General features: G+C 40.5%; 1 protein-coding gene across 2 annotated transcripts in view; it reads right to left on the minus strand.

Moving 5' to 3' along the window:
* SYTL5 (synaptotagmin like 5) overlaps positions 1-8,364 on the minus strand; it is a 105,136-nt gene extending 96,772 nt beyond the window's left edge. For both annotated transcript variants that reach the window (XM_039256380.1, XM_039256376.1), the window contains exon 1: positions 8,246-8,364. In XM_039256380.1, coding sequence (XP_039112311.1) covers positions 8,246-8,364 — 119 coding nt within the window. The remainder of the gene's footprint in view (positions 1-8,245) is intronic.
* Positions 8,365-12,691: the final 4,327 nt, after the last annotated feature.

Consider the following 12,691-nt stretch of genomic DNA (forward strand, 5'->3'; position numbering starts at 1 on the left):
ATGTTTACCAGTTACACTCAATTTCTCTGCAATGAAATAATTAGAAAAATTAGTAAATGCATGTCAGCTTAATCTTATTACAGACTTGAATAAATTAAGCCCTAATTCCTATTAAGATATAAACATTTATATAAACCATTGATATAAAACAGTAAGATGCCGGACATCTAAAATATTAGAAGTGACATTTTTGTTAAAGAAGTTTTCACTTGTATTATTTCCTTGGAAATAAAATGCCTACTTTCCCAGGAATCCAGTTGGTATTTACTTAATTAGCTCTTCCTTAATGAACTGACCTACCTTTGGATGGTGAGTCCTCTTCACTCACCCTCCCAGCCCCAATCAATATTCTACCCAAGAACAACATGGGTTTTAGAGGTCTTTGTTTCTTCAAACTACAATGAAAAGGAATGGTAGTTTCCCGGATGTGAGTGCAAATTAACCCATGCTGCATCGAGGCATGTCCTTTACACCAATTTTGGCTAGAGCGGTACACTAGAAGGGAAAAGGGGGTACTAAAAGAGGAATCTGGAGAGGAGTCAAAGATGAGAGAGAGAAAGACGCACACAGAGACACGGAGATACACATAGATGGTATACACACACACATACATTCTACGCAGGTGACGCTTTTACTTAGGACTATGGTGACCACATTATTTCAAACAAAAAAAAAATGTGGTCTGGCAAATATGTTTATTTATTTGGATAATCGAATGTTGGAAATGTCCCCAAATATCAGGTGTTTGTGGCCCTTTCCCACAGTGAGCCCTACGAGTAAGAATTCCTTGAAGGAGAATGCTGTTGAAAAAAAACTGAAGTTGGTTTCCCTAGAATATATGTATATATCGAGATTCTTGAGTTCTTTGGTAGGAAAATCTCCAAGGTTTTAAATTCGTTTAAAGCAGAGCTGGATTTTCTTTTTTCATTTCTCTGTGACTCACAAAGAGTTTGGGTTTTATTAGGGAGCCAGTATGTTCATGCAGGGAGTTTCTGTTAATCCATTAAGAAGCTTTGTGGCAATGCTATTAGAGTCTTTAGGCTTTTCAGAAGGTCAAACTAATTTTGTTCTTAGTGGTAGTGATAAGATTTGGAAAAACAAACAGACCCACAGATCAAATATTTGTAGAGGATTAAGAGGGTATTATTGCTTGGCACTTACTGGTCTCCCTAACTTCCAGGCTGAATGTGTAACTCTTGAAATCAATTCAAATCCATTTGAACTGAATATTTAGCTTATCTGCAGGATTCCAAATAGTCAATTTGAATACACTTTCCCCTTCTGTTGCTCCCTTCTTCTCTTTCCTTCCTTATCCTGCTCTAAAATGATGGAATCAACCACCCAAAGACAAAGTCATAACGTGAATGGCAGTTTCCAGGCTGGGATGTGTGGTCTCTTGATGACACTAGACTCTGGCTTGCTCAGTGGCCCATCTCAGCTGAGCCAACTGTTTGGAACAAAACATAATACAGTTTCCCTTTGGCCTCAGCAGCATACGGACTACAACAGCATGAGGAACTCTTGTCGGGTTTCACCGTGTAAAAGCAATGCTTCAACAAATGTCATAGTAACTTTAGATAATGTTATACAGTTCATAGGTCAGAACTGTCCATAAATACCAGGCTAGAGAAATGTTTTCTGTTTTGTGTCATTTCTCTAAGAGTTAGGCTATGGGTGGACTCTCAATAGGGTCTGAAAAGGTGCCTTTATTGCATAAATAACACAACACAGAGAAAAGGGAAGCAAGATGGGATGTGGGCACCTCGTCTCTGATGTTTACCAGCTTGACCAATTATTTCACAAGTTTCAGTTGCCACAGCTATAATGCATCAGAACAGTACCTACCTCACAGATGACATGGGGATTCAGTTGGGATACATTTGGGAACTGAGTAATACATTCTCTGCTGTGAGGCAGGCCTTGGATAGTATACCATTCCTTTTTTTTTTCCTCTAGTCCTCAGAAGGGTCAGATACAGACCCCTCTAGAAGTTAAAAGTGACCTAAGAATGGCCTGTGAGATCTGGGGCCAGCCGGTGGGGCTCCAAACCACAGGTCTGCCACTTACTAGCTGTGTGACCTTGGACAAGTTACTTCACTTTGTATTTCAGTTTACCCGTCTATAAACGGGATACTTACAGCCTGACCTCATTGGGAAAATGAATTTGTAATCTGTCCCTCACAATTTTGCAGAGCCTTCTGCTAGTTCTTGGTATTTTCTATACCTCCAAATTCATCATACTTTTCTTTTAGAGAAGCAATGAAACATTTAAGCTGTTCTGGCACATGAGCCACTACAGATTGAGTGAGGCATAAAAATCTCCTGGAGACAGCAGGACTCTGTGAAATCATCTAGCCTCCCAGACAGAAGTCCATGCTCTATCTCTGATAGCTGATGGATTCTAGTCCAACTCCATCTTACCTCTTAGACTATAAATGTCCTGCTGCTCACTGACATGGCTTCTCGAGGCTTTTAGGTATACAGATATTCTCGAGGCTAGAACCTACCAAGGTATTGTTTTCAACACTCAAGGTCAGCAAATTATAGCCCTTGGGCCAAACCCAGCCCACCACCAGTTTTTGTAAATAAAGTTTTATTGGAACACAGCTATACCCATTAGTTGACATGTTGTTTATTGCTGCTTTCATACTACAATAGCAGGCTAAAGTAATCATAATAGAGAACATATACCCTGTAGAGCCTAAAATATTTACTATCTGGTCCTTTTCAGAAAAAAAAAAAATTGTTGACCTCTGGTCTACACCATGGATAGTCTGATCCATGACTGCAAAATTCTTTATGTTAATGGACCCAACAAAAATTAACATTGTGTCCCTGCTCACCTTTATTATTTCAGTAATACATACATAGCATTTGGTCTATAGAAGGTTCTCAATGAATGTTGATTACTTCTGATACTTAGAGATTACAGGATACTTTGGGTTGCATGTAACAGAAAACTAGATTCAAACTCCTATACATAACATGGAAATAGATTGCTTAAAGGAGCAGCCCAGAGGTGTGGCAGGTGCTAGTGTATCAGGATGCTAACAACAATTTTCTGCCATTCTTTTGGTTCGGCTTCATCACTGTGCTGGCTTTCATTCTCAAGAGCAACAGTGGCAACAGGTCTCATTGAATACATCGAGTGGGAAAGAGAACCTTCTATAAACATGGGCTACATGTTTGAGTATGTCATCTTTGGTCTCACGTCTAACTCAAGACCAAAGATAGTTGCCAGAGGAGTATTAGTCAAGGGGTGAATTTTTCTTTTAGAAGATCCACTGCTGGAGCTGAGCAAAATCAAGATTTGGAAAGGGGGGAAGCAAAGAACCAAAGGGGAATGTAAGGCAACCAACAGAGTTCATTACTGAGACAAGGCCAATAATAGGTACCAAAGAGAACATTAAGTCCAGATATGTTTTCATGTATTGTGGCCAAATGGAAATGGCATCTTCTTAGTAAGGATAAAGCCCAAATGAACTGCTACAATGAAGAGTCACTTACCAATTGAAGATTTCTAATGTAGGCCAATACCAAATTGTAAACATTTAACACTTTTTGTTTTTAGGTGTAGAAGGTCAAAGAGAATAAGATTTCTGTCAATGAGATTTTTTTAGAGTAGACCATGAACCATGTCATCTTTTATGTTAGGGGGAGTTCTTCCAAAGTTAGAAAAACCTAAGGTACAAAACGTCAATAAAGGTCTTTATTTTGGGCTTCCAAACTCTATTTTTTTCCATTTCCATTCTCTGTGGATAGCTCAATTTTATTAGCATCACTTCCACCCTCTGTCTTCACTATAGTAAAGCCATTACTAAAACTAAGTGATTTGTTCTTCACAAAGAACATTTAAAATATTCTTATTCTGTAATAGTTGAAACCTGGTTCTAGATATTTCCTACCATTTCCTCCTGCTTGGTCTAAAGGAGAATAGATACAGTTAAGCCTCTTGGGTGAACCTAAAATGCTCCGTTAGTAGGTAGACACCTCTTCCCAGCCTATGATTCATGCCTGGAGATCATTATCAGGCTTGCCATGTGCCTTCTGGGTTCAGAGCACCTTCAGGAGCACTGAGAGACTAGTCCCATTTTAATTAATGCCACACTTGAGTGGCTATGGGGACCATACAGTACAGTTGAGCATCAGTCCTAAAGCATTGATTCAACACAATTTTTACATTCTTCCATTTTTCTCTTTAAGAATGACCTACTTAAACAAATAAACACATAAAGAAACAATAAATCTACTGCTTTCCCAAGTCAAATTTACTAACTTTCCATATCAGTTACTTCTCTGTAACCGTCATAATTCTTAAAACTGTTCTTTGGCTTCCATTTCCTTTTAAAACTGATTAGCAGAATCTGAAGGCAATTTTGTGGTTCATAGTAAACAGCTAAAATGCGGTTGACATGTATTTGCCAGTGTCAAATCTTTTTCACATTTCAAGGCCAAGCGCAAGCGTTATCCCTTCTGTGAAACCATTCCTTCAATTTCTATCATATTCATAATTAATTTTGCGTCCCTGTAGAGGCCCACAAAATAACAACTTACACCTCTGTGGCATTGTGAAAACAACTGTTGCAACAGCTAGTATAAATATTTACTGTTGCAACAAAATTGATTACACCATAAATTCCTCATGTTGATGATTTTGGAGGATAACAAGGAAAAAGAACAAAGTTCCCTGTTCGATCTGGCAAATCTCCTGGTTGGGTTCTCCAAAAGCTAATCTGAGATGTAGACTGTGTGCAAGTGACTTATAGAGTCCCCTTGGGAGGAATCTGTAAGGGGACAGAGGAGGCAGGACAGATAAGCTGAGAGGGGCCAATTAAGGTTGTGGTCTTCAGGTGACCGCAGTATTATTCCACAGGAAGCTGTGAGGCAGAAACTGCACTGCAAAGCCATTGGCTTGGGGCTGCCCAGTAGGGACATAAACTCAAGTTTACCTGGCACTGGTGGCTCTCCAGTCCTATGGGAAACTTTCGCCACTCAAAGGTAGTCCTCTAAAGAAGGTAACAGACACCATCCTTAGCAGTAAAGCGTGTGGAAACTGGGAGATAAGAGCACAGATCCAACAAGGGACCCTAGCACATCTTGGTGGAGCACTGACAGTGTTCACTACGCCACATACCAACAATAGGGCTAATGATTAAAGCCAGAAATTAGTAAGTATTTACTGTATGCCAGCATTCTTCTAAGCTCTTGATAATTTAGCTTATTTAATCCCTACAGCAACCTTATGAGGTACCTAATGTTATTATTTCTGTTTCGCCAAATGAGGGAACTAGATTTATTCATGGAACCTACCTATCCAAAGTGACACAAAGATTTCATGGTGTAACAACGATTTGAATCAAGAAATGTGGTATGTGATTCAACAGCACACACTCTAAATACCACGCCACTCACCTCAGTGTGGCTCCTCAACATGCAAAGCTGTTAAGAGTGGCAGAGCTCAGTCGGATGAGCATCGGACTCTTGATTTTGGCTTAGATCATGATCCCAGGGTTGTGGGATCAAGCCCTGTGTCGGGCTCCATGCTGAGCATGGAGCCTGCTTGGGATTCTCTCTCTCCCCCTCTGCTCCTCTCCCCAACTCTCACTTTGTCTCTCTCTCTCAAATTTAAAAAAAAAAAAAAAAAGGAGTGGCAGAGCCTGAGTCATCTGGCTTGGGCTCATACCTTGGTAGCTCAGAACAAAGTAAGACAACATATCTAATACAGTTAGTGCAGAAAACAACTCAACAAAATATTAGCCACTGCTGCTATTAAAGAAGAGAACAAGATATAGCAGCTTTAAAAATATCTATTTTCTATAAAAGTATGTCTTAGATCTATCAAAGCCTTTCTTTGGCTTTCCGCAAACAAGTTTGAAGAGCCTGGAAATCAACAACTTTATTCTCAATAGCTCTGTTGTATATCACATTTGGCTAAATTTCTTCAGAGAGCAAAGGAAAAGAGGCAAGGGAAGAAAGAAAGGAAAACAGTATAACAGATTATTAGGAAAAGTTACTAGAACGACAGAAGCAAATATTTTGAACAAATCCCTATTCATTGTACTTCAGTGTTTATGAGGATCTGGTTATTAAATTGGATTTTCCCGGGGTGCCGGGGTGGCTCAGTAGGTTGTATTTGACTCCTGATTTTGGCTCAGGTCATGATCTCACAGTTCGAGAGTTCGAGCCCTGTGTCAGGTTCTGTGCTGGCCGCTCAGAGCCTGCTTGGGATTCTCTCTCTGGCCCTCTTCTGCTTGCTCTCTCTCCTTCTCCCTCTCTCCCTCCCTCTCTCTCTCTCAAAATAAATAAATAAATGAACCTTAAATAAAAAGAAAGAAAAAATATTTTGTGTTTTCCTGAAGAGAGTGATTTTTAATTCCCCAGAGAATGTCATCAGTTACTAGCTAGTACCTCGCCTCCCATAACAATATAACTTTTTGCAGCACAATAGAAAATTTAGTCAGTTTTCATGACTGGAATACAAACGCCAAAAACAGAATTTCAGACTTCTTTAAAAACCATTAACCGCACTAACCTGAATTCTAGGCATAGAAAAATTGCAATAATTTTCATGAAAGCCTTTATTTCTTTAAGATTGGTTAAATACCTATGAATGATGGAAATAAAAATTCTGGGCTCTTAACTATGAAGTGAGCACCAATCAAGAATTTTCCAATGTATTTCCAATTCTAGGATCCTGGTTCCGTTAGGCACACTGAATACTTTTGTGCTATATAAAGATAATCTTATGACAAGTTTTCTCCTGAATTTAAAAAAAAAGGAAAAGAAACTTAAGTTTTTGTGGTCTTTCCAGATTTTTTCTCGTGGCTCACATCTAGTTTCAGAGTGTTGCGGTCAAAATAATTGCAGTTTGGGGAGACATATAAAGCACAAAATCTATGTGTTGCACAGTAGGTGGTCACTGAGAAGGGAACTGTGTTTATTTCTGCTCCTCTCATCAGGGGTGAGATATAATAGACAAATATATTTAACAAGCAGCACAGTACAGGCAGCAACCACTCCCAATGGATGTGACAACCAATCAGAACAACGGTGTGAATGTTTAGAACAGATGATGCAACCAATCAGAATGGATGCTAACTGAAACATAGGGAAGGTCAGGCTTGGGGATCCAGCTAAATATCAACCTTGCCTGCAACCGATGTGAAACTCAACTGTGCCCCTATTACTCCATGTTACTCAAACAGAAACTTATTATTTTTTAAATTTTATTTGAGAGCAAGCGAGCACATGAGCAAGGGAGACAGGCAGAGAGAGAAAATCTTAAGCAGTGTCCAAGCTCAGGGTGGGTGAAGCCCAATGGGGGGCTCGATCCCACAACCTTAGGATCATGACCTAAGCCAAAATCAAGAGTCAGGCGCTCAACAAACGGAGTACCCGGGCACCCCTAGAGACTTATTCTTAAAAACTCAGATGACTTCTGAGGTAAAATGATAATTTTTCACTCTCCAGATTCTCTTCTTCTCCTAGCTATGGTGGGAATAAATTCCCAGAAAGACTGACATGAGAAAGACATTATAAATAAATAATTGTGAACTTAGGTACCAGGCACTGTACATGTATTCTCTTCCTTAATCCTTGCAATGACCCCATGGGGTCGGCACTTTTATTATCCTTGCTTTATGGATGAGGAAACCAAGGCACAAAGGCACAAAAAAACTGAGTAACTTGTTCAAGGCCACACAACTAATACATCCAGGAGCTGGTACTCAAACCTAGGCACTAGTTCCACTTAACTACTACTTATGATGTTATTAGTAAATGGGAATTCTCATCAACACCGTATTATCCACTGAGGCACTTGGGTGGCTCAGTCAGTTAAGCATCTGACTTCAGCTCAGGTCATGGTCTCATGGTTCAGGAGTTTGAGCCCCATGTTGCACTCACTCTGTGCTGACAGCTCAGAGCCTGGAGCCTGCTTCAGACTCTGTGTCTCCCTTTCTCTCTGCCCTTCCCCCACTCATGCTCTGTCTTCTCTCTCTCAAAAATAAACATTTTTTTTAAAAATTAAAAAAAAAACACCATATTATGCACTCAATTCCATTCTTCTATCTAGCTAAGTGATAACATATCAAAGATGTTTTCTAATACGTGAGTTAGTGCTGGGAACCCATCAAAGCACTGACCAACATTTGTCTCCAGTAGGGTCGCAGTTGCCCAATTTCTAATCTAGCTTGCTTCAAACAGACAGCAGTCAGGAAGGGCAAAAAAGAGAAAAGAATATTACCTTATTCTCTTGTCCTCCACTTTTTTCAAATACTCATCTCTCTTTAGGACTCCCAGGATCATTTCCTTCTCATGATCTAACAAAAATGACAGATTGATAAACTCCGAGTTCTTAGACATGGTATTTCTGCAGCAGCTCTGAGTAGCAGTGGGTGAATCTTCCAGGTGAAGTGATATCCACAAGTTTTGAAGCACCCCTGATCAACCCAGAGTCACTCAGCTGTTTGATGGCAGAGCGGGTCTTAGAAGGTCTCTGAAGAATTGCCGCTGGTAGTCAGGTATTCTTCCAGGCTACACAGAAAAGAGACACCACTGGGATTACTTGCCAAGAAAGTCATTATTGTTTTAACTGAGAAAGATTGCCAAAGCCTTTGCTGTGGGGTCCAGTCAGGTGGCAGGTGAGTTTCATTAATGACGATGAACGTCAATCCTTCGGAAGGCTACAGAGCAGGGATCAGATTAGCTGGGGCAGAATACAGAAAACACAGGGAAGAGAAAGCAAAGGAGAGAGAAATTATTTAGAATCATTAATTATGCCATGTTGCCATAGCACGTACAGTGTCTAAGTTTTGAAACAGAGATCTATTTTCCTCAAATTTTTAGAATCAACATGCAATCATTAAATAATTACTATGTGTTTATTACCATGAAATATCATTTTTATTTCGTCGATTCCAGGTTCTCTGTGAAAATTCACTTTCTTCCATTATAATTAATTTCATTTACCAGCCAGGTCCTGTTACCACCCTTGCACCTGACCCATGGGTGAGCTGGGTCACCACTGGGGGACACTAAGTGCACAGTCTGGACTGTCCTTTAAGTAGCTCCCTCCTATTCCTTCCCTTCCTCTCCCAACTAGGACCACTGTGTACAAAGCACTGCTGGCAAGGGGCGCCTGGGTGGCTTAGTCGGTTAAGCGTCCAACTTTCGCTTAGGTCATGATCTCGCGGTTCGTGGGTTCGAGCCCCGCGTCGGGCTCTGTGCTGACTGCCGGCTCGGACCCTGGAGCCTGTTTCAGAGTCTGTGTCTCCCTCTCTCTCTCTGACTCTCCCCTGCTCACGCTGTCTCTCTCTCTCCTAGAAATAAATAAAAATATTTAAAACAAAACAAAACAAAGCACTGCTGGCAAAACAAATATAAATCAGCACTATGTGTATCAATTGGAATGTTTCTCACAAACATAGCACTGAATGGGAAAAAAATCAAGTTACAGAAGAATTCATGCAGACTGATGCCATATGTGTGAAGGAAACAATTTGTCACAACATTAGATCTAATTTAGGAATATATACATTTGTAGTATACATACAAGGTTTTCATGGGAAATTCAGAGATCCAATCAAAGAGAACACAGGAACTTCAACTGCACTGGATAATGTTTTGTTCTCAAGATGAGTGTTTAGATCTCATGATGTACAGATTTGTGAAGTATTCCAGGTATGTACTACATAGTTTAAAATAGATATTCTAAAACTACCCCTTGTCAACGTTAGAAGCATGCCAGGTTGCATCTCTCACCGTAATTCTTGAGCACGTTCTTTCATTGGCTTGGTGCCTGGATTCTCTCTGTACATCCCCTTACAAATGAGGACCTAGAATGATCGATTGGATTTTGTGATGTGGCCTCATCCTGTGACACTGTCCCTCAGTTTCCCTCCCAGGTCTACAGACTACAGTCTACGTGCAAGTTACCCTTGGTTTGCTTGGTTATAGCCAGTTTCCAAGCATAACCAGACATTTACTCAAAAGCTGCTTTGGAGACTCCCAGTTGCCCTAACTTAGGCTGACATCAAAATCTCAGGTGAAGGGTGCCTGGGTTGCTCAGTTGGTTAAGCCTCCGACTTCAGCTCAGGTCATGAACTTGTGGTTTATGAATTCGAGCCCCATACTGGGTTCTGTGTTGACAGCTCAGGGCCTGGAGCCTCGCTTCAGATTCTGTGTCTCCCTCTCTCTCTGTTCCTTCTCTGCTCGCACTCTGTCTCTCGCTCTCTCTTGAAAATAAATAAAACATTAAAAAAAATCAGGTGATATGAAAGGACAGGATCTTGCACGGCGCCTACCTTTTCAAAGTCCCTAGGGGTCTGTTTTACATGTTGTACACCAAAACATAACTTTGCTGAAATGACTCAGAATGGAACCTCTTCCTATAGGTCAAGAGCTAGCCCCCTCTGAGAAAACTGCCCTGATCAGTACAGACATTCCAGATGGACTCCTGGCCTTTTCCTCTATCTCCAAAGTCCTAGAGGCAGCAGGGATCAGAGAGCCCCAAGGTTGACAAGAACATAAAGCAACAAGGTTGGAGCAAAAGGGGCTCTTCAGAAAGGTTAATGGTTTGGTGTTTGCATCACTATCCACTGCAGTCTCTTCAGAGAAAGAGCAGAACTGGTTTTTCCACCCCTTGTGTGGTTCATCTGGTTTCACAGTGAAATGGAAAAACAACTTGGTAACTCAATGAATGAATATGCTCTAATTACAGCCTAGTCATGTAGGACATATTTATATTTGAAATGTCAGGTTTAGAAAGTCATATATGTGAATGTTCCATAGAATTGTATTTAGAGATTATCCAAGGGTTGGGAGCCACAAAACTGTTTGCTCTGAAGCTTATGGTTATCCTTGCCTTGGGCTGGAAATGCAGACCTGCCCTCTAAAAAGGAGGGAGGGCAGTAACACCGTGGGGGAGCGTCTGAAGGTGACAGAGAAGACGGGAAATCAGACAAGGATATAAAAGAAATAAAATTTCTCTGTAAGATTTTAATTAACAAAATTAGCCCTAAATGGATTCCTTCTCATTTGCACCAGTACTGAGAGCTGATGTATATATGAGACAGAGTTGATGTATAAATGGCCAAGGAGATAGATAAGAAGTAGCCAAAACTTTATGAAGAAAATCAGGATGTGTGCTCCAGGAGGCAGGACTGGATTGTGCTTTTAATTTAATAGGATAGAATCTAACTGGTGATGGTCCTTCTGGAGAAATACAGGGTGGAGAAGAGGAGAAAGTGAGCCTGGGCATAGACAGAGGAGATCTAAGGAGCTAGATGTCCACGATGCCATCTAGGTTGAGCAGAGGAGAAGCACTCAGGCCTCAAAATGAAAATAACCCATTTATTCCTTGTACTGCATGCTCCCAGTTGCACGATAGAGCCTCAGTGTGGCAAATTTCATGACATTCATCACTCAGCTACAGAGAACTGATGGTTACCAGAGGAGAGGTCGGGGGGAGATCATGGGTTAAAGAGATGAGGAGGATCAAGGAGCGCACTTATGGTGATGAGCACAGGGTGATGTATTCAAGTGTTGAATCAGTACATGGTGCACCTAAAACTAATATTACACTGTATGTTAACTAACTAGAATTTCAAGTAAAACACACACACACACACACACACACACACACACACACACACACACACAAACTCAAATCACACAACTGAAGGGAAATATCCCCTTGCTTGAATTTCACTTCCTCCGGGACACTTCTGATTGTAGGCTGGCCTCCCATAGAACTCTCCTTTTTCAGGAGCGGATGTCCTGGTTCTGTCAATGGAACCCTCCCTGTTTAGTTTAGTTTGAACCTGCGTCTAAGCTGGTCTCTGTATGCCAACCAAACAAAATTTATGAGTCTTCGGAGGACCAGCAGCTGGGGTGAGCTGAATTCACCTAAATTTGTACAATTTCTTGATGCCTCTTTTTAGCTAGTTCATAGACCCTCCTGGAGAATCCTTTACCCTCTAGACACTTTACTTAAGTAAGAAAAAAGGAGTAAAGATAACCATAAGAGCATTTTAGCTAGAGTTGATCCTCATTCTTTTAGTTAAACGTGCCGGGGAAAACACAAGTCAGAGTTGAAGAAATCCATTTTTATTTTATTCTTCAATACCTACACTTCAACAGATCTCTCTACTTAAACATTTTAGATGTAGATTTTCTCTCTCTGGCCAGCAGCCCTAACGAACTGAGAAACTATTCAAAAAGATGCCAAAATGGTTTCTAAGTCATTCTGCTGCCTTTCAGCATTGACACATTGGGACAGATCATTAACTGCTGAGCACCACAAAAGAGGCAATAATAAAAAAAATTCTCATAGAGTCACCAAGATACATGTTTTTTTAAAAGCATATTTTTTTTTTTGAGTAACAGACTTAAAAATAAGGCAGGTTGACATTTTAGTCAAAGGAAGACCTAAACATATCTTATTAAGGAGTGCTTGGAATGCAGCTCTAAAAGTGAACTACTTCTGGTAGTGCCCTTACTACGAAACTAATAAAATCAATTTCCTGTTTTTCTGTCACTGTGTGACAACACAACGGTTAGAGACATTTCTGGCAGCCTTAGAAATGCTCAGGATACAAGTGAAACAGCATTTGCAAAATTCACCCGGGAGTTTCGTTCAAATAGACAAGCAGACAAGAATCCATATGACTGTCAAATGGTGAGACCGACC

This window comes from Hyaena hyaena, unplaced genomic scaffold, assembly GCF_003009895.1.
Source record: "Hyaena hyaena isolate Hyena2069 unplaced genomic scaffold, ASM300989v1 scaffold_12, whole genome shotgun sequence".
NCBI classification, from domain to species: Eukaryota; Metazoa; Chordata; class Mammalia; order Carnivora; family Hyaenidae; genus Hyaena; species Hyaena hyaena.